The sequence below is a fragment of the Dama dama genome, chromosome 31, assembly GCF_033118175.1.
Source record: "Dama dama isolate Ldn47 chromosome 31, ASM3311817v1, whole genome shotgun sequence".
Taxonomy (NCBI): Eukaryota; Metazoa; Chordata; class Mammalia; order Artiodactyla; family Cervidae; genus Dama; species Dama dama.
Window position 1 is genome coordinate 55,911,564 of NC_083711.1, and position 21,939 is coordinate 55,933,502.

General features: G+C 41.9%; 1 protein-coding gene across 1 annotated transcript in view; it reads right to left on the bottom strand.

The window, feature by feature from the left end:
• The window catches only part of MYH15 (myosin heavy chain 15), a 146,669-nt gene that overhangs the window by 24,800 nt on the left and 99,930 nt on the right, over positions 1–21,939 (bottom strand). The window contains exons 29-33 of the mRNA XM_061134312.1: positions 13,414–13,532; positions 9,902–10,098; positions 6,398–6,747; positions 4,142–4,266; positions 1,239–1,354 (exon numbers count right to left, since the gene is read on the bottom strand). Coding sequence (XP_060990295.1) covers positions 1,239–1,354; positions 4,142–4,266; positions 6,398–6,747; positions 9,902–10,098; positions 13,414–13,532 — 907 coding nt within the window. The remainder of the gene's footprint in view (positions 1–1,238; positions 1,355–4,141; positions 4,267–6,397; positions 6,748–9,901; positions 10,099–13,413; positions 13,533–21,939) is intronic.

Consider the following 21,939-nt stretch of genomic DNA (forward strand, 5'->3'; position numbering starts at 1 on the left):
TGACGTTACCTGAAACAAGTTTTTTTTTTTTTTTTAATGGTACAAGGAGACATTCATTTTTGTTCCTTGTGCAAGGAAGTAGGGCAAATATCAAGGTCCAGTGTTTTTGCCCTTTATCAAAAAAAAGTCTTTTAGGCACAGCCTCTTAAGTAGACCAGATTTCATCCCCGCTGTTAGTCCTATGGAGGAAAGTGCCGGTGAGTGAGAGCAAAGATAACTCAAAGCGCAGAGCACCAAATTGGGCTTGACACCCTCATTAAAAAGATGACCCCCAAGGGAGTTTTGTCTGAAGATGGGCTCTGGGGAAGAGGCCAGTTTAACTGAACATGGTAACCTTTCTCTTAATGGTTTAACAAACATGTTGAAAGCAAATTGCCGGTTGAACCTCAGACTCAAAAATGCTTCCCCTTGCTGGCATATGGCACTGACTTAAGAGAACAGATCAGATGGATAATACAATCATAGCTAATTCCATGTGTTTATAACGGTGCCTTTGATCTATAGAGTGTGAAGTGCTTTGCCAACATTGGCTTACTGATCCTCCTCACTACCTTCTGTGACATGGATGGGGCTGCTTTCATCCCCTCACTTCACTGAGAAGCTAAGAAGTGAGACGTCTAAAATCATCAGCTTGTTATGAGGAAGCTAAGAAAAGACCCTGCAACCCAGGATTCCTATTTAATTCAGTTTCCTGACTATTAAGACTCAGCTGCTTCAACGGGGATTCAATAAGCAGCTTAGCTCTTGGCTTCAGCCCCTCTCCAAACGAATAGCTACAGGTACAGGCTGGGGGAGGGGGAAACTTCACTCTGATCTGACATTAATTTTGAGGTCCAGCATCACTTTTGTTTTTGGTTCTTTTCCTTCACGGTTTGGCATTATCAGTCAGTGTCTTGAATACTCAAGAAAGAAGCGTGTTGTTGGGAGACCCAGGCAATATACACAGTCCTTGTCCACACACTTTGGCTTTTTTTTTTAGTGTATTATCTTGAGTTTTGTACACAAGCAGAAGCTGCTTGAATAAGAAAATCCCAAACATGAATAGTAATCATGTTAGAGGTATTCCTTTATCCTAACGGTGCTGTGCTGACTAGCAACAGTCTAGGGTTGGGTCAGACCAGCTGTCTCCCCGCTAATATTCCAACAAAGGTTGTAAAAGTAGCCATACACAATGAATCCTTGTTCAGCTAAGGATGCTGAAATATGTAACTGTTGCTCATCAAAATAACTGTACATACCTAAAAGTTTCCATTTCTTCATCTTTCTCTGAAAGCTTCCTTTCAAGTTCCGCTTTAGTTTCCGAGAGTTCAAGCTGCAAACGAAGAACCCTGCTTTCATGACGCTCCTGAGCTCCCTGAAATACACAAACAAAAAGCATTAAAGCAAGCCCACTTTTGGACAAAAGTATTTTTTTCTCTAAATATATGTCACTAATGGAGCTCTCTTTAGAACTGCTAGGAATAATCAAAGTTCAAATCAGGTCCCTGAAGACTGGAACAGGATGATAGACAAGTGATTACCTTTCTCTGTCATGTTACTTATAGTTCTGACATTCGGAGGACTTTCAGCTGTAATTCAAGAACTAGAATCTCAAACATTTTTTTAAAATAGAAATTTTCAGTCTTGTCTGTGACTACCTTTCAATTTTTAAATGTATTACTCTAGACTTTTTTTTAGTGGTTCCATCTTTAGGATGAATCAATAAAAGTATGAAAGCTAAAACAAGGAAGGTGACAACTCCTACCTGGAAACTTCAATGTTGAACATCACAGAGGGACAGAGAAAAAGTTGAAAGCATTCAGGGAGCAAGAAACAGGAAAGTGCTCAAATAAAGGAAGCTGGGGCATGCCTGACACATAACGCTTGGTGTGAGCCGTTATTATCATAGCTATTACTAAGACTTCAAATGGATTGCTCTGACAGGCAGGGAGGTCTCCTGCTCCTTTGAATGTTAAATATAGGCAAGGCAATCACTTCCAGGAATGTTATAGAGGTGTTTCAAGTTTAAGAGGGTAGGTCTGATTAAATTTGAAAGTCTATTCCATAGGTAAAATTTCATATAGAAGAAATAAACAGAACACTTGGAGGTGACAGAGGCGGATGCTTATGAAGGGGACAAGAGGTTACGACAATCTGTTGGTCAGTTAACCACTGGCAGACAGTCTTGAGGGGAGAAGTCACTTGTACAGCCTCTTCTGAGGAGTGCTCAGCACATAATATCGAAAGTGGAAAGTAAAACCAAGTAGCAGTTTCAAAATAAAAATAAGAAAGATGTTGGGAATTTAATATGGCTTACAGCCTTGCTGCTGTTCTCTCAATACTAACTTCAATATAAAACAAAATTTTAAAAACACTTGGATAGCAATTTCCTCTGAGGGAATGGTGCCCTTCCTTCCAGGGGAAATGGTCACCTCTAACCCTTTTGAATGCACTGAGAAAGTGAATCTTTGAAGGTGACCTGCGATAGTTTGAGCTTTGTGACTTCAAAAATAAATCTGATAATGTTTTTCATTAAGGCTCACCCAGAAAAATAAATAACCCAGTTTTACAAATACATGTCCAAGTTGATGAAGTATTCATGGGTGCAGGTGAAGACAAAACTTGAGAAAATATGAATAGAATATAATGCCATCTAGTGCTACTAATTGGTATGAACGCTGTGGCCTGAATGATCTCCCTTCATTGCGCCAGTCAATTTAATGAAAAAGACTTCTACATGTCATATAGGACTAAAATCAACCCTGCCCTCATAGCTCTCATTGGCTTCTCATGTTGCTTGAAATTTCTACTGTCAAGGTTACTTTTGGGGGCTGAGGTAGTGGCTTTAGAAAGTTCCTAGCCAAGGTGGCTGGAGAACCAAAGGAAACAAGTAAAGAATCAAATTTCAACTGCTTTATCAGGGGACACCACCCTGCCAGCTGGAAGGATTCTACACAAAATGTAGATCTCAGAAAACAATTTGCGTAAAGAGGCAAGCGCTCTGTCAAGAGCCATCCAGCTGACATCTCTGCCTGGCAGATTTCTTACAGAAATGTGATGGTGAGATAAACTGACATTGCTTGACATAGAGCAATCCTTTGGGGTCTCATTTTTTCATTACAGCACCTTTCAAAAGGCCTGCGCCTGAAACTGGCTGCTACGCCTTTTTAAAACTGATGGTCTCTGTTGGAAGGTGAGTGGATGAGGCCTGCATTTTGAATGCTACCTGGCGCTTGGTCAAAGGGTGGGTCAAGAAAATGCAATTCAACTGTGAGAACAGAAGCTTTGTAGGCCTTGTTAACTACTTAATGGCCATGACAGGATAACTTCCTTCTGAGCTCAGCCTCTTTGGCAAACAGGTTTTCTCAGGGGTCCTTTCAATCACTGGCTAGCACGTGCCAAGGGATACCAGATATTCTTCCTGAACTTTTAATCCATAACACTGGAAACACTGCTAACACACATCTGCACAAAGATGAGCTTTCAGCAACAAATGAGAACAAAGCAAATGAGTTTGAGTTCATTTTTAAATGCTTTGAGTTCATTTTTAAAACCACTCAAAGTTTTTTGGGGAAAAAAAAACACAAAGGTTTTGACTGATTTCATTTAAAGAGAGGGTCAGATATGAGGATATTTAGTTATGAAACGTCCAACAAATATTTATTGAACTTCTCCTATACACCAGGCAATGTTCTAGTCCAGTGCCTCTCAAATGTTAGAGTAAATATGAACCACCCAGGAATCTTGTTTAAATGCAGATTCTGATTCAACAGAGCTGGAGAGAGGGCTGAGAGTCTGAATTTCTAACAAGCTCCCCAGTGATGCCCATGCAACTGGTACCTAGGCCACATTTAGAGCAGCGAGGGCCTAGGTACTGGGGAAAAGTCAGGGAACAAGATACACACGATTCCTGTTTTCCTTACAGTCAAGAGTCTTCATCACAATTGTTTATCCTCTTCTCTGAGCCTCAATTTCCTCATTTACACAACGAGAACAACAGTCTGCTAGGGTGATTACATAAAATAGTGCATTCAAAGCACTTGGCATGGTTCCAAGCACGCAGTTAAGCCTTAAGTGCCATTGTGGCGGGGGTGGTATTAGAATGCAGATCTTCTGCACTGCCACAAGGATAGAAGCCTTCTTTGATCCCCAGAGGTAATACCTCAGCCTCTTCCAGCGCCATCTGAACTTCAGTCTTTTCTTGCTCAATCTGTTTCTTGACCTTTTCCATTTTACTTAAGTTCTTCTTTCCTTCTCTCACCTGATTTGTCAGATTAGCAATCTCCTCTGGAGAGGAAAGAAAGACAAAGTGAGTGAAAGGAACCAGTCTCAGACCCATGCTATCAGGTACAGCAGACTGTTCTGGAAGGCCAGCTGGGACCCTGGTTCATGCCATCCTTGGTAACTTGATGACAAGGCCACTGCAGGCCCTGGGGGATCTTTGTTTGAATTTGAAAAAATGAATCCCTTTTCAATATATTGAAAATATTGAATCATATTTCAATATTTCGATCATTCAAAATATTTCAATCATATTTTAGAATCTGCCAGAAAGTCGTCTACAACCAGTGGTGAGAATGGTGCTTCTTAGAGTATTTGCATCAAGCAATCTGTGCAACTGCACATGCCAACCCACTTGTCAGAGCCACACCAGATGTTGCCGGTGGGCTCTAGGACACAGACCTGGACTCATGGTTCCAGTGGAAGAGCTTGGCTCTCAGCACCGGTAACGGTGGCTGTTTTGACAGCGGAGGCAACCCCAGGATGGGAACCTACAGCGAGCGTGTCATTGTCTCTCAGCAGCCAGCACACTAACCCTCTCATGCACACAAGCCTTTGACAGAGCAAGGCATCCAGAAGTGATAAAACCTCCACCACTGCACACTGTCGGTTCCGCCTTTTCCGTAAGGAAGCCTCTGGAACCTAAGAGGAGCAGATCAGGGCCAAGTGCTCTGGGAATTACCCACAGTCCAGAGGCAGTGGAAGGCATTCAAGAGCCCGACTGCTTCTCTGGCTCTGAGGATACCTAGCTTATGACAGGATGGGACAAGAATTTTTAAGTTACAAAACCATTAGATGATAATTCTCATGTGAATAACAGATTCTTGTCTGACACAGCCTGTCCAGAAGATGGGCTCCCAAGAGAAAACTCAAGGCAGTGATTCTCTACTCTTGATCACACCTTAGAATTACTTGGAAAGCTTCTGAAAAACAATTCTGCCCAAGCTCCACCCCAGACCAAGTGAGGTCTCCATTTGTATTGCTGGGAACTTACTAGAAATACAAATTCTCAGACCCCCCTCCTAGACTTACTGGATCAGAAACTCTGAGGGAGGGGCCTAGTCAACTGGGTTTTAACAAGCCCTCTGGGTGCTTCTGACACCATCAAAGTTTTCTAACTGTTCCAGCACCCCTCACAGGCCCAGCCAGTGAACTGATCATGGACTGTATAGATCAACAGAGAAAGCAGGTTTTATTTATGTCTCCGAAAGTAAGGAACTTATTCCCAGGGCACCTCAGGTCACCTCATGTCACTGTTGGTGCTGCTATAAATTGGCAGCCCTCTTTGCAGGGCTGCTGGGCAGTATTTTAAAATTTAAAAATTCATTCCTTTAACCCAGCAATTTCATTTCTAGGACTTTACCCTACTGAAATATTTGCACATGTCCACAAATACATGTACAGGGATGTACAATATAGAATTATTTATAATTGTGGAAAACTGCATCTAAAATGAATACGGTCTACTGAAATGTGTTAATTATCATAAACACTCCGTCGATAACAACTGTCACATGGTAGGCCTCCAGGTACAGGCGAGGTGACAAAGCCATGGTTAAGTATGTGTGTGCCAGTATCAAGCTGGCTGGGCTCAAATCTCTGATCAGCTACTTAGCAAACGTGAATTTGGCCAAGTTCTTAACCTTAAATGGCTCAATCTAATCAGCATTTTACAGACAGAGAAACTAACTCATTGTTCTGAGACTTAAATAATGAATACTTGTATAAAGAACAGTGCCTGGCACAGAGGGTGGGTTTTTAAGTATTTGTTAAATGAGAACATATATTAATAAATTTTTAAAAGGTACAGAATAATCTGCAATTTAAGTTAAAAAAAAAAAAAAAAAACTTGCCTGCATATATGCATGGAAAATCTTGGTAAGGCTAGAGATATAAAGAAATTCTTAATACGCTTACTTTACTGTAGGGAACTGGGGCTGAAGGTAGGAATGTAGTCTTATTTTTAGAACTCATGTAATGAAAATAGGATCTGTCGTTTAAAAAAAAAAAACCCAAAGGAAGTATTAAAACTGGCCACGTTAAGACCGAGCAGGGCTGTGAAGATGCTGAGCCGTCTATGCCGGAGGCGGCCCCCGGGTGCGCTCCCGAGCCCCGCGGGCGTCTCCGCACGATGCACCTCTCAGCTGCTGGTTCTCCCTCCGCAGGGCCTCCTGGCTCGCGGCGCCCTCCTCCAGGCTGTGCCTGAGCTCCAGGAGCTGGGCGCCGAGGGCGCGGGCCTCCTTCCTCGCGGCCTCCAGCAGCGCCTGGGCCTCCTCGTGCTTCCGCCTCCAGTCGTCCAGGCGCTGGTCAAACTGCTGCTGCTTCTGGCTGAGCGCGGCCGCCGCGGACCGCGCCTGCCCCAGGTCAGACAGGGTGTCCCCGAGCTCAAGCTGCAGGCGGAGCCTGGCCCGCTCCAGGGAGGCGTTCCTGGCATTGGCTGCCCCCATGGCTTCCGCAGCCTCCTGCAGCCGGAGGGCCAGCTTCTTCCTGCGAAGAGGAGGCCCGAAGGGCGAGTGAAGCCACAGCGCGTCCTCTGTGTCCCTGTTGAGCACAGCGCTGCCGTTCAAACAGGGGAGCCCCCAAGGGTGGCTTCACAGCACGAAGGCAAGTAACCTGTGTCTGAAAAAGCCCTCCTTGTGCTGTAGAACCCAGATGTCTGCTGACGGACGGTCACCCTCTGGCTCCTGCGGCCACAGGTCCTTTACGTTCCCCCACCCTTTGGCAACCTGGACTTGACACTCAGAATCCCTGTAAGTATCTGCTTCCCCTGAACCTTAAATAAGCAATACAGACATTATCCAGAACAAGAGACGGGAATAAGAGGAAGATGGTACTGAACGCCCAGCGGTAAGCAACTCTTAAAAGTTTCGGGCACGTCTAGTTTCTAAAGAGTTCCTTGGCTACCTCGCTTGCAAGGAGCCTTCTTCAGCTCTCTCCTGCTCACTGTCTCCCCCTCTCATCATGTGACTTTTAAACATGCCCACATTCTCTCTTCTCTGAATTTCTTCTCCAACTGGGCTCCTCTTCCCCACTGTGTACACCCACTCCATCCCAGCGGTCTGCTGACTTACCAGGTCACGCTGCTGCTGGGAGTACTTGAGCCTCTGTCTGTCCTCCCTTCGGCATACTCTGGGTGAGCAGCTTACTAAAACGCTTCCCTCCCACCACACTCACAATGCAGGGCCCTTCTGCTCCCTAATGGATGCAGTGTTCTCTTGTTCACGTCTCCTGCAGGGACACTGGCAGTTCCATTCTTACTCATTCATCACACCTCTTCGATGAAAGGTACTGTATGTCCCAAAGCTTTTTCCAATCTACTGTTATTAGACAGAAAATGGCCCTCAGGAATTAACATGTGCCACATAGCTAAAGCCCCCTTTGGGTAGAATCCTGTAAAAACCAATCTGCGCTCAGTGTCCGGGAAGGACCTGGGCTCTAACAACTACTCCTTGCTCACTGGCTTTCTAGCCATAGTCCCTCCATGTCTTTGCTTCATTCTTCTTAACTGTTAAGAAAAGACTCTGATGTACTGCATGGTGACTTGCTGATAATACTGTATCATATATGTGAGAGCTGCTATGAGACTAGAGCTTTAATTTTCTCACCATAACAACAACAAAATGGTAATTCTGTGGGGTAAAGGAGTTGTTAGCCAACCGTACTGTGGTAAAGACTTCACCATATGTGCATGTTTCAAATTATTATACTGTACACCTTAACTGTACCCCCTACACAATGGCATATGTCAATCATATTTCTATAAAGCTGGATAAAAAATAGGAGATTCTTATGTTCTATCCCGCCTACAACAAGAACCTTGTAAAATAATTACATATATGTTAACTACTTTAGAAATGCTTAACTGGAACCAGAAGACAGGACTTTTACTTTGGGTGACCAACTGCTGAAGGACTGGGGTTGTACCAGGACACAGGGCTATCAGGGCTCAAATGAGGCAAATCCAGGGCAAACTGGACAACTGATCACCTTCATTTGACTGATAATGTTTTTCTGCATGTACTGCCATCTGCCATTTTGCTCTTTAACTTGCCAACCACAAGCACCTACATGGTTGCTTAGAATATGCAAAAAGGTGTGGGAGAAGAAGAACTCAAATCCTTCTCCTCGGGGAAACTCAGAGCTCCGAGGCACTAAACAGGCTCACGGGGGAGCTTGATTCCACTAAACGAACTCATCCTGTGAACCCAAGCCTGGAAATCTAAGCAGACAGGTCTTCAACTTTCCAATTTAAAACAAAAAAATACAATCCTAGATTTTTTTTTTTTTTTTTTGTAATTCCACCTCCCTGAGGCGATTTAGAGGCAAAGCATAATAGAGACAATGCTTTATTTATTTGATGTTTAAGTTTAAAGCAAAAAAAAAAGTCTTCAGATATAATCACATTTGCCATTTCTCTCTAGTTGTCATGGACTATAAGACCATGATTTGTTACTTCAAACAAATCCATGTGGTCATAAGTAACCCACATACTTTCTCTCTTTTTCTGACTCTCTCTTAGAAACCTTCAAACAGAATGACTGGTAGACACTTTCACTGGAATTCTTCAATTACGAAAAAAAAGTCTTAACTTTAGAAGCAAATGCCATATTTCGGAGATGAGGAGCCATGTCAGTTCAAGGCCCACTTTTATGTGGTGCCGAGTTTTTAACACATTTACCATGGGTATTTTTAGTATCTGTCATCACAAAGCCCTTTTTAAGTTATTGTGGCTACAGAGACAGATCTCTCGGTATCCCCTCTTTAGTACCAGAACAGCTGTTCGGTACATGGACAGCAATGTCTTGCAAAGATTTAGGTGAAGAACTGAAAAATAATGTATTTGGTTGACACTAAAGAGAAACGTATTGATCTGCCCTGGATTTTTGCCAAGCTACCAAGCCAGGAACAGACTGTTTTGAGTCAACCTTTAATGCTGGTTTGACACTGTCTCTCAAAGACACACAGTTCTTTGACCTCTGAGCAAAAAGCTTTAGAACTACATCCTGGGACTGAGTCTTAATTCATGTAGGCCCCAAACTTCTGTAGTTCCCGGAAGAACTTCTAAAGCCTTTGTGTAGTGTTGGCTATAAAACCCATGTCCTAACCTTAGAGGTGGCCCAAAGGCGATTTCTTTTCAAAGGAACCTTTGTCCCATAGACAGGATGACGGATCCTAACATATTTCCAGCTGCCCCTATCCATCTTCACAGATGACTTTGTAGTCTACAAGTTGTAGATCAGAGACATTTTTTGATAACTTTAGTGTATGGAGATGTATACAGACATGGACTCCATTATTCTAGTCTTCCAAATGAAACCCAGGATTTTACATGTTAGCCTGTTTTCAGACCACAGCTCAGTCGCATCTGTGAAGACGTCTCTTGTATCTCTCGAAAGAACCTCCTTTCCCCCCAGGATCTCTCTCTGATGTTTGCCACTCTGTATTATAATGTTAATTTTTGAACCTCTCTAGAGTACGTGCTTCTGGCCAGCGGTGGCTGTTTCAGCTTTGGTCTTGGGCTTATTCACATGGTGGGTGAGGACTTGCTAAGGGCACGTGTGAAGCCTTGAAGACAGAGCCACCATTCTCAGAGTCCTCTGCGTGACTGGCTCCAGGGTCCGGGCAGCCCCGCCCCACTCACTTGGCATCCTCCAAGTCCTCGGCGTGCCGGCTGGCGTCGTCCTCGCACTTGGCCCTCCACTTCACCGTTTCGGCGTCGCCTCTGAGCAGGGCCTGCAGCAGCTCGGCCTTGGCCGCCTGCTCTTCCTCGTACTGCTCTCGCAGAAGGTCACAGTCACGCTTGGCCGACTTCACGGCCTGGGCCAGGGCGCTCTGTGACTGCAGGGGACACACGCAGGTATAAAAAGGCACCGCCACCGTTAGTGATGAAAGCTTCAGAGGTGACATCATCTTTCTGAGATAAGGTTAATAACCACCTGCCACCAACGCAAGCTGAACCTGAACCTAGTTAGTTAATACTAGGGAGAGAACTTGGGACAAGGAGAGAAAGGAGAGAGTATCTAATTGCTGCCATTAAAACAAGGAAGAGAGTTCTATTTAGGGAAATGCCAGCCTGACAGTGTGGGCTTCAATAATAGACAGGCCTGGAGTTCTAGAAATAGTGCAGCCTGCAGAGGTAGCAAGAACACTCACTATCACTTAGGTAGTAAGGTTTATGTTTAGCAATATACACTGGTCTTGTTTGGACTAGAGAGGACCACTGAGTTTAGTCTAGCCTTTTCATTCCATCAATAAAGAAAACAAAGCCTTTTATTTCACATGCAAATCTCTAAAATCTGTATTACTTTAAAACAGTACTATCCAATAGAAGTTTCCGTAGTGATGAAAATATTCTATATATATTGTCCAGTATGGTAACCCACTAGTCACATGGCTGTTAAACACTCAAAATGTGCCCGACTGAATTTCAATTTTATTTAATTCTAATTAATGTCAATTTAAATTCAGGTAGCCACCCATAGTATAGTAGTGGCTTCTGTATTTATTGGACTGTCAGTTCAGTTCAGTCACTCAGTCCTGTCCAACTCTGTGACCCCATGAACCGCAGCACGCCGGGCCCCCTGTCCATCACCAACTCCCTGAGTCCACCCAAACCCATGTCCGTTGAGTCAGTGATGCCATCCAACCATCTCATCCTCTGTCGTCCCCTTCTCCTCCTGCCCTCAATCTTTCCCAGCATCAGGATCTTTTCAAATGAGTCAGCTCTTCACATCAGGTGGCCAAAGTATTGGAGTTTCAGCTTCAGCATCAGTCCTTCCAGTGAACACCCAGGACTGATGTCCATTAGGATGGACTGGTTGGATCTCCTTGCAGTCCAAGGGACTCTCAAGAGTCTTCTCCAACACCACAATTCAAAAGCATCAATTCTTTGGCGCTCAGCTTTCTTTATAGTCCAACTCTCACATCCATACAGAGCTAATAATTATTTGTCACTTAAAGCATGGTTTGATTAACCTAGCAACATCATTTCTAAGAGACAACCTAGTCTAGTGGGAAGAAGCAGGGTCTCTGCCAGACCTCATCGGTCCTTAATACAAATTAGGAAAAAAACCTCTTCTCAGATAGATGCAGCTCTGAAAGCACAAGGCTTGGTTAATGGCAGCCTCAACACCGAGGGGCTTTGAAATGAGGAGCAATAACATTAATATATAGTTCCTTGGTGGCTCAGACAGTAAAGAATCTGCCTGCAATGTGGGAGAGCCGGGTTCAATCCCTGGGTCAGGAAGGTTCCTTGGAGAAGGGAATGGCAACCCACTGTAGTGTTTTTGCCTGGGAATCCCCACGGACAGAGGAGCCTGGCAGGCTGCAGTGCTTGGGGTCACAGAGAGTCAGACATGACTCGGCAAGTAACACCGAGGACGACACAGGGACTGGAATCTGGGAAACCTGGCTTCAAACTGTGATCCTTCCTCTCATTGAACATAGATTCAGTGAACACCTGTTCTAAGCAACAGTGTTAACCAAAGTAAGCAAAACGGAGACAAAGCCTTTGTCCAAAGAACCTAAATGGAGGAGGATATATGTAAACAAGTATGTGCAAAAATGAATAAATTGCTGACAGCACTGAGATCATAAAACAGATGTGACATGACGACACACGTTTGGCTTTTTCTCATCATCCCCCAAAGGCCTCCAAGAAGGGCCTTCAAACAGTGGGGACAGTCCTAATGGTGGCGGCTTATTTAAGAGGCAGTGAGCCAGTCAGGGTGATTAGAGGTGAGTAACTGCGCAATGCAGCTATAGGGGGTAGGGTCACAGAAGGCGCGGACTGAGAAAGGGGGCCTGGCATACCAGAGAAGTCAGCCAGAGAGCTTCTAAACTATAAATCTAGACATTTCAGAACCTGCTAAACTTCCTACACAGTCTACTACTAGCTACATGGCCTTGGATGAGTTATTTGTCTTCTCAGAGCCTTGGTTACTTCATGTAAAGAAACAATAACTCTACCAGTTTCATATGAATTAACATATGAAGGTTTCGATGGCATGAAAGAAACATCCAGCATGACGTCTGAAGCATGAATCATGGTAGTAATCTTTTTTTTTTTTTTTTTTTCGTTTTTTTTTGTTTGTTTGTTTTTCCAGTGGGTTTTGTCATACATTGATATGAATCAGCCACGGATTTACATGTATTCCCAATCCCGATCCCCCCTCCCACCTCCCTCTCCACCCGATTCCTCTGGGTCTTCCCAGTGCACCAGGCCGGAGCACTTGTCTCGTGCATCCCACCTGGGCTGGTGATCTGTTTCACCATAGATAGTATACATGCTGTTCTTTTGAAATATCCCACCCTCACATTCTCCCACAAAGTTCAAAAGTCTGTTCTGTATTTCTGTGTCTCTTTTTCTGTTCTGCATATAGGGTTATCGTTATCACCTTTCTAAATTCCATATACATGTGTCAGTATGCTGTAATGTTTAAATGTACGTCTAATATAGAAAATAAGGAGAACGTGGGGGATAAAAGAAAACATTTAAAAAGAGAAGTCTGCAGAGTCAATGACTTTTACCCTTGGAGGAGATGCCTTTGCGGTAAGATTATACACAAGTAAAGTCCTTTGGGGTCTTAGAAGATGCCTTGAATATGAAATAAGAATAGACTTGAATACCAGGGCTCAAAGAATCCATCCCTCATTTTAGTCACTACGCTTTAACATTAAAGAATCACATTCACCGAGGTCACCTACTAGCAACATTATATATTCTCTTGGGAAGAAATAACTAATATCTATAATTCATTTGACAATTTAAAAGTAATACTGAATGAATCCAGTCCCATTCATTTTACCCTGGTCTTTTAATTAATTCCACTTCTTTGTGCAATTCAGAATCAGAAATCCATAAAGAACTTTGCTGACGTTCTGTTCAAGTAATAATGCAAAATGGAAACACATACTTTCCTTGCTCTAAATCTGACAAACTAGAAAAGCAATTTGAATTACTGAGGATGATCCTTCAGTGATCAGAGTCCTTCTCAGCATATCCAAGATCCAACAGGTCTTTTCCCCCTTAACTTCTAGAGCACTTTCCCCTTTTCTTTTACATAAGAAGATATTCAAGCCAACCTAGCAAGCACTATTTTTTTTTTTTTAACATACAGTGAAATGCCTGGTGGGAAATAATAGATGCATTACTTTGGTTTCTTCTTCCAGTTGGCCTTTCAGGTCTTGAATCTGCAGAGTGAAGATACTCTTTTCCCTGGAAAGTTGGTTTACCAGAGCTTCCTTTTCTTCCAGCCTTTTTCGGAACTCACCTACAAAAAGGTTTCACAAAATAAGTTAATCATGGTCTTCTTTCTCACCTACTGCCTTTCTCACTTAACTTACTGAGTTTAAAAGCAACCAATATGATCCCCTTATTTTTTATATTTATAAAGAGTACAAGAGTCCAGTTACCAGCAAATCATGACAATAATCCTTTCCAGCACTCACAAGAGAGCCCTAAAAAAGAACTAATTTTTGGTAGTAAGCATGACTAGATAACATAATATTCAGTTGGCCAAAAAGCTTGTGCGGGTTTTTCTGTAAGATGTTATAGAAAAACTCAAATGAACTTTTTGACCAACTCAATATTAGCTATCATTTCTTGAGAATCTTCCACAGAGTATTTTATGTATATTATCCAGTTTAATTCTCATAACTATTTGATGATGTAGGTATTATATTGCCCATTTTTCAGAAGGGAAAACACAGCCGCTCACTTAAATGTTACTGAGACACAAAGCTGCAGCTCGTGACCAATGGACGTAGATTCGAATTAAGCTTCTAATCCCGAAGAACACGTTCTTCCTTCTGTGGCATGCTCTCTTGTTTATTATGTGTGACTCTACAAATTTCTGGCCGTATAATTTTTAGATAATTACAACTTCTTTGCCTCATTTGTAAATTGAGGATAACAATAAAAGATTGCTAGTGAAAATTAATTGAGTGTGAATGTACTTTGTAGACTGAATTGCTAAATAAAGACTAGAAATTTTCATTAAACTGTAAAGAATGTGATCAAGAGATGGGTAGATTTTATTTCACTCTAGTCTACCTTCCCAGCTTAGCTTATTTCATTCATAATAGGTGAGAAATGACTTGGTTATTAGAAATGGCATTAAAGCAGAGCCAATCCTCAACAGAAACCATTAATTCTATTACATAATTAGCCCAACAATAAAAGCTCCAAATATTTATGACTCCCACTCCTCTTGATACATACAAAGAAGTTCTAAAACTCTCAACATTATAAGAAAGCATCTGTTTGGGTTAAAATTGCAATTACCGAACTTTTTAGTCTTAGGAACACTTTATACACTTAAAACTGACTGAGGACCCCACAGAGGTTTTGTGTATATGGATTTTATATTAACAGTGTATTTGAAATTAAAAGAGAAATTTAAGATATGTGTTTACTCATTTTAAATAATGAAAATCTTAAAGACATGTTAACAGAAGTAACAGTTTTTAGAGGGAAAGCTATATGTTTCAAAACAAACAAAAAATTAGTGAGAAAAACCAGCTTATTTTACGTTTTGAAAAACTCGCTGGCTTAATAAAAGTCAGCTGGTTGAGGAATCCAACTGTTCTGGTTGAAGCATATGAAGAAATCTGGCCTCTCACATGTAAGTAGCTAGAAAAGGGGGATGTATTTTCATAGTTTTTTCAGATAATTGTGATGATTGTTTGATGCTATGCCAAAACTCAACAAATAGAAGTTTCCTAACGGTTAATGGTATAAACCAAACAAATGAAATTTTTTATTCTGCTCCATTAAAATTCATGGATCGGTCTTAAACTTTTAATGGATCTTTTACCCGTGTATCATTTTGCAGCAGCAAGTAGTGGTGATTTGAAAAAATATATGTTTACTCAATTATGCAGATTTTTCAAATGTTAACACATTTCATCACACAATATAAAAAAAATCATACTTGTTAACATCACCACTTATCTCATAAAAAAGCCTTTAAGGTTCAGAACAAGATGGAGGAGAAGGAAAATCCTGAGCTCACCTCCTCCCACAGACACACCAAACTACAACTAAATATAGAACAACTATCTCTGAGAATGACCTAAGGACTAGCAGAACCGATTTTCTACAACTAAGGATATAAAGAAAAGGCCACATGGGGACGGGGAAGAGGGCAGAACATGCACCCCCACTAAGACCACTAATAAGTGGGAGGGATATCACAACTATTGAGGTCCCCAACTAGGGAGTGAGAGGTCCAAGCCCCCATCAGGCTCCCCAGCCTAATGTACTTGCATGGGGAAGACAAACTTCCATAATTTCTGGCTTTGAAAAATCAGCAGGGCTTAGGACAGGGAAAGCCAAAAGGCAGTGGGAAACTGAAATACTGCTCATGTACAAATTCGCTCCAGGTCTCAATGCAGAGGCAATAGCTTGAAAAACACCTGAGTCATAAAGAAGGAGATGACCAATATTGGCTACCATTAGGATGTACGCTGGAGGGCAGGGATCTGGCAGAAATTTCTCCAGTGGCAGAAGCACCTGTGGTCACATTTTCATTTGTTTATCTTTAACTCTTCTGCCACCTAGCTGGCCCACAGCTGGTGGGCACCATTTCTGTTACTTTCAATCAACCTGGCTGACAGGGCATACTTCCACCCCAACATTCCCCTGAGGATCAGCAGACCCCTCAAAAGCCACTCCATGACTGCCCCACCAAACGGGTGACATGAGCTGCACCAATTCCCTTCCAAAGTGGCTCTTACACCAAATGACCTGGTGGGACATGTTGGCCAGCATCAGCACTCCTTTCAGAGGAGCTCCCCCTTGGGGGTGAGCCCCATCCACAGCACATCTGCAGCATTCACAATCAAGCCAGGCCTGGTGCCAGCTCCCCCAACCAGTGTGCCCACAGCAACTGTGGCCCAGCCACAGTAAGAGAATGAACACAGCCCAAACAGGGAAAACCCCAGTAACAGGTGGCTCTGCTGGGAACTGTGCCACTGAGCCGCACAGAAACCTTCCACATACGGTCACTCTTTAAAGGCTGGGATACGGAGCTGATCTAATACATAGAAGCAAACACATAGAGTTAGGCAAAGAGAGGAGAAAAAGGGATACTTCCTAAATGAAACAACAAGACAAAACCAGAAAAAGAACTAAATAAAGTGGAGCTAAGCAATATAGAAGAAAACAATTCAAAGTAATACTCATAAAGATGCTTACTAAACTCAGGAGAAGACTGGATGAACTCAGCGTGAGAACTTCAACAAAAATATAAAAAAGAACCAATCAGAATGAAAGATTACAACAACTGATATGAGAATACACGCTAGGAGAATCCACAACAGATTAAAAGATGCAGAACAGATCAGCAGTCTGGAAGATGAGGAATTGGAAATCATCCAACGGGAACAGGAAAAAAGAAATAAGAATTTTTAACAGAGGTTAGTTTAAGGGACCTCTGGGACATCGGGCATACTAGAATTCGCATTAGAGAGGTCACAGGAGAAGAGCGAGACAGAGAACATACAGAGGTAAAATATCTCAACATCGTAAATGTCATCTATGACAAAACTACAGCTAACCTGATACTCAATGGTGAGACCGCTCAAAGATCAGAATCGAGACAAGGAGGTCTGTTTTTGCCACTTTTATTCAACACAATACTATAAGTCCTAGCCACAGCAATTACAAAGAAAAAGGGTTTAAAGACATTTAGATAGGAAAGGGAGGAAAAAGCTCACTATTTGCAGATGATATGATACTATACATAGAGAACCCTAAAGCCTCCATCAAAAAACTATCAGAACTAATAAATGAATTCAATAAAATTGCAAGATGCAAAATCAATATACAGAATCAGATACATTTCTGTACACAAACTATCAGGAAGAGAAATGAAGAAAACAATTTCATTTACAATTACATCAAAAAGTACAAAATACCTAGGGTTAAATGTAACCAAGAGGTAAAAAGACCTGTTCTTGTTGGAAAACTATAAGAAATTGAGGAAAGAAATCAAAGATACAAGTAAATGGAAACATACTCTCTGTTCATAGATTGGAAGAATTAATATCATTAAAAAATGTTACTACTGAAAGCAATCTACAGATTCAATGTAACCCTTATCAAAATTTTTCTCAAAACTAGAACAGATAACCCTAAAATTTGTATAGAACCACAGAAGTCCCAGAAAAGCCAAAGCAATCACGAGAAAGAAGAATGGAGCTGGAGGTATCACACAACCTGATTTCAAACTGTACTACAAAGCTGTAGTGAGGAAAACTATGATACTGGCATATAAATAGACACACGGATCAATGGAATGGAACAGAATACTACTCAGTCATGAAAAAATGAAATTATGTCATTAGCATTAACATGGATGGACCTGGAGGATATAATGTTAAATAAAATAAATCAGACATGGAAACTCAAAGACAAATAACATATTATTTCACTTATACATGGAATCTAAAAAAAAATGAACAAACAAAACAATACAGAAATAGATTCACGGACACAGAGAACAAACGGGTGGCTGCCAGAGGGGAAGGGGATGGAGGAGTTAAGTGAAATAGGTTAAGGGGATTAAGAGGTATGAACTTCTTATTTTAGTTGTAAAATATGGGGCTACGATGTACAGCATAAGGGTTATAGTCAATAGTATTGAAATAATTTGTATGGTAATAGATGGTTATTAGGCTTGTTGTGTTGATCAATTTGTAATACAGAGAAATGCTAAATCACTATATTATATACCTGAAACTAATACTATACACAATAAAAAAAAAAGGGGAGGGAAGTCTTCAAGAATTGAGACCCATCAAGCTCATGATGGCATATACATGTTTTCCAAAATCTAATTTTTACCTAAAAGCTCCACTTTTATTATTGGCAACAAATATTGTCAATTGTTTTCCTTGGAGTGACAGGCTCACTTTGTTCATTTTTGCGAAAATATCTGCCAAATATCTAAGTCTGAATAAGCATAGTTTGTCAAGTGTTCTTTCAAGTAAATACGATTCTTCCTGAAAAATTGCTAGTTCAGCTCAGAATTTGAACAATCACACATCCTACTTTAGCATGAAACAGAAGTGCTTTATGCACACTTTCTGTTTTGTTACACAGAATATTAAAAAGATATATACTTGGGGTTGAGATATAATTAATTTTTACTGTTTCATTAAGGACATTCTTAAGAAAAACGGACTCTTCTTTTAAACTTTTGAGTATATACCAGCAAATACAATGATCAACACTACCGCATGGTACTACTGCCTTGGTGTGTGATGAGGCTCTGGCAGTTCTAACCATCATTGCTTCTGCACCGTCTATAACAGCAGAGCACACAGCATCTTAGTACCGAATGAAACAGCTCTAACCTCTCGCTGAGTTCCCCCAAAAGAGCCTTGGTGATTGCTGGGGTTCCATGGGCCAAACTTTGAGAAGCTCTAGGCCACACGCCATATTTAAAAGTATTCTGAGGAAATGCCAATCCATGAAGGGGTTGAGACTAACATAACACGCATTTTACAGAAATAGGATCCACGTAACATGGCTTAACTGATCACATTTACTACTGGTCTCCTTTGAAAGCAGACAGTAATCAGTGGACAGGGCAGGGCATGAGAAAGAAACTTTCGTAATAGTAGGAAAAAAAGAAAAAAAGCAGCAAAAATCTGGATCATAGTCCTAGCGAGAGGAGGGGAGGTTTGGATAGGTATATACTTAAAATTTAATTCGTACAAGAGCCAAAAGGTAAAGCCGAGTAAAGGAGGACATAAAATGCCCTGCATCCTAAGCAGAATTACCATCTCAGATCCAGTTTCATTTCACTCACCCACCAATTTCCTCATCAAAACAGTGAATAGAAAATTAATGCCAATAAGCAGAGGGAGGTAGGCAATGCCTATCAAACAAATACAGCACTTCCTTCAGAGCAGACACACAGTCCTTCTCCAGCCTAGCCTCCAGACGCACAGGCCCCACACAGACTATATCCTAAATGGCAGCAAAGATCAAATTGGGGGTTTTGCATTGAGGCCAAGTGTCACACGCCCTCTCATAAGCATGAGAAGAGTCCTACCTAGTGTCCCTGCTAGAATCTGAAACACTCTCCTCTTTTAGAGTTCCAAATCTGTAGTTTGGATGGCATCATCAACTCAGTGGGCATGAGTCTGAGCAAACTCCAGAAGATAGCGAAGGGCAGGGGAGTCTGGTGTGCTGCAGTCCATGGGGTCGCAAAGAGTCAGACGTGACTGAGCAACTGAACAACAACCAGATTTAGCATCTAGAAACAGAGGTGTCCACAGGCAGAATGATAAATGGTCTTCATTTGGAAGGACAAATGGTCTCCACTCTCTTTTTAAAGTGAGTGCCTCTGGGTATCAAGAACACATTGTTTATTTTCACTGGCCTAGGAAGTCTATCTCTGGGAATATATTACTAAAAATAATTCTAATTACAGACAAACAGCTAGCCACATGCTGTTATAGCAGACTAGCAAGTTACAGGGAAAGATGAAGTAACCACTGGCCATCTAATTGATGGATGAGAAAGTCATAAATGGCTATGCAAGATACAAAAAAGCTCATGATGAATTGAAAAAGAAAAACCTCACATGGATTGCCATCATGTAAAAGATAGAGGGGGAATCCTCATTAATAGTGGTTGATGGTCAAGAATAAGCCACAGAACATTGTTCTAATTTTAACTGGTCAAATGTTTGTGGATCCCCAATAAATGGCAGGCATTGCTCTAGATGACTGACATATCAGTGAACAGAATAAAGGCCCCTGCCCTCATGTAGCTTACACTGTGGCAGATGGAGACAAGACAAACTTTTTATTATGTCAAGCATGTAGTTTCTTTGAAGGTATTAAATTCTATGAAAAAAGAAGCACATGGAGTGCGAGGAGCCGGCCTGACTGCTCAGGCTCCTTCTTGGCCCTGAGAGAGATCAAGAGGTCCCTCTCTGTCCCGCCACCCCTTAAAGTGCAAGTTGGCCTTCCTTACCTCCCTCAAGGAAATTGCTGTAGCGACCTTTTACCCATTTTCCTGACGAGATTGTCAGGCTCCTGTTTATGGTTTATGTCTAGGTAATCTTTAGGTAATCTTTAACTGATTGTAATCAAACTAAGATGCTAGTCTTAAAGAGTTGAGATAAAATTCCTGAGCGAAGACTAATGCCTGCGATTCTGCACGTATACATGTCCTTGATCTAAATTTAGTGAGTCCTGTTAGCATATATATGTATGCTACCCCTCAATAAAGTTGTCGGTTGTCAGTTTCAGTCAAGAGCTGACTCCGTCCCTCTCAACCCCATCTTTCCGAGTCTTTATTTTCTTAGGTATTCCGGCGATTGCGTCCGTGACTGGTTCGTTTGCTGGCAGGCTCCGGCAATGGAGAAAACTGGTTTAGAGTACTCAAATGTCACCCTCCCAGCAAGGCCTATCCTGACTTCCCCGAGATCTATTTGATTAACTCTCATCTTTAAGTTTTTTGTTGATGAGTAGGGTACTCTAGGCAGAAGAAATAGTCAGGGCAAGACTCTAGGGTAGGAGTATGCCTGGTATTTTGATGTCAAAAGAGAGGTGTAGATTCATATTACCCAAGGCATCTACAGATTCAGTGCAATCCCTATCAAATTACCAATGGCATTTTCCTCAGAACCAGAACAAAAAAGTTTAAGATTTGTATGGAAACAAAAGACTATGAGTAGCCAAAAGAATCTTGAGAAAGAAGAACAGGGCTGGAGGAATCATGCTCCTTGACTTAAGGCTATACTATATAAGTCATGTCTGACTCTGTGACCCCATGGACGACAGCCCGCCAGGCTCCTCTGCCCACGGAGTTCTCCAGGCAAGAATACCAGAGTGCATTGCCATTTCCTCCTCCAGGGAATCTTCCCAACCCAGGCATCAAACCCAGATCTCCTACATTGTGGGGAAATTCTTTATTGTCTGAGCCACCGGGGAAGCCCCATACATATATTACTTGGCCACAAAAAAGAATTAAATAATGCCACTTAAAGCAACAAGGATGGATATAGAGATAATCATGTATGGATGTGAGAGGTGAACCATAAAGAAGGCTGAGCACTGAAGAATTGACGCTTTTGAACTGTGGTGTTGGAGAAGACTCTTGAGAGTCCCTTGGACTGCAAGGAGATCCAACCAGTCCATCCTAAAGGAGATCAGTCCTGGGTGTTCATTTAGAAGGACTGATGCTGAAGCTGAAACTCCAATACTTTGGCCACTTGATGTGAAGAGGTGACTCATTAGAAAAGACCCTGATACTGGGAAAGATGAGGGCAGGAGGAGAAGGGGACGACAGAGGACGAGAGGGTTGGATGGCATCACTGACTCAATGGACATGGGTTTGAGCAAGCTCCTGAAGATGGTGAAGGACAGGGAGGCCTGGCGTGCTGCAGTCCATGGGGTCACGGAGAGTCAGACACGGATGAGCAACTGAACAACAACTAAAGCAGCAAGGATGGATATAGAGATTATCATATTGAGTGAAGTAAGTCAAACAGAAAAAGACAAATATCATATGATACCACTGATATGTGGAATCTAGAAAAGAATGATACAAATGAACTTATTTACAAACCATAAATAGACTCACAGACAGAAAACAGACTTGGGGTCACCAGAGGGAAGAGCAGGGATCAAGGAAGGACATAAATTCAGAGTTTG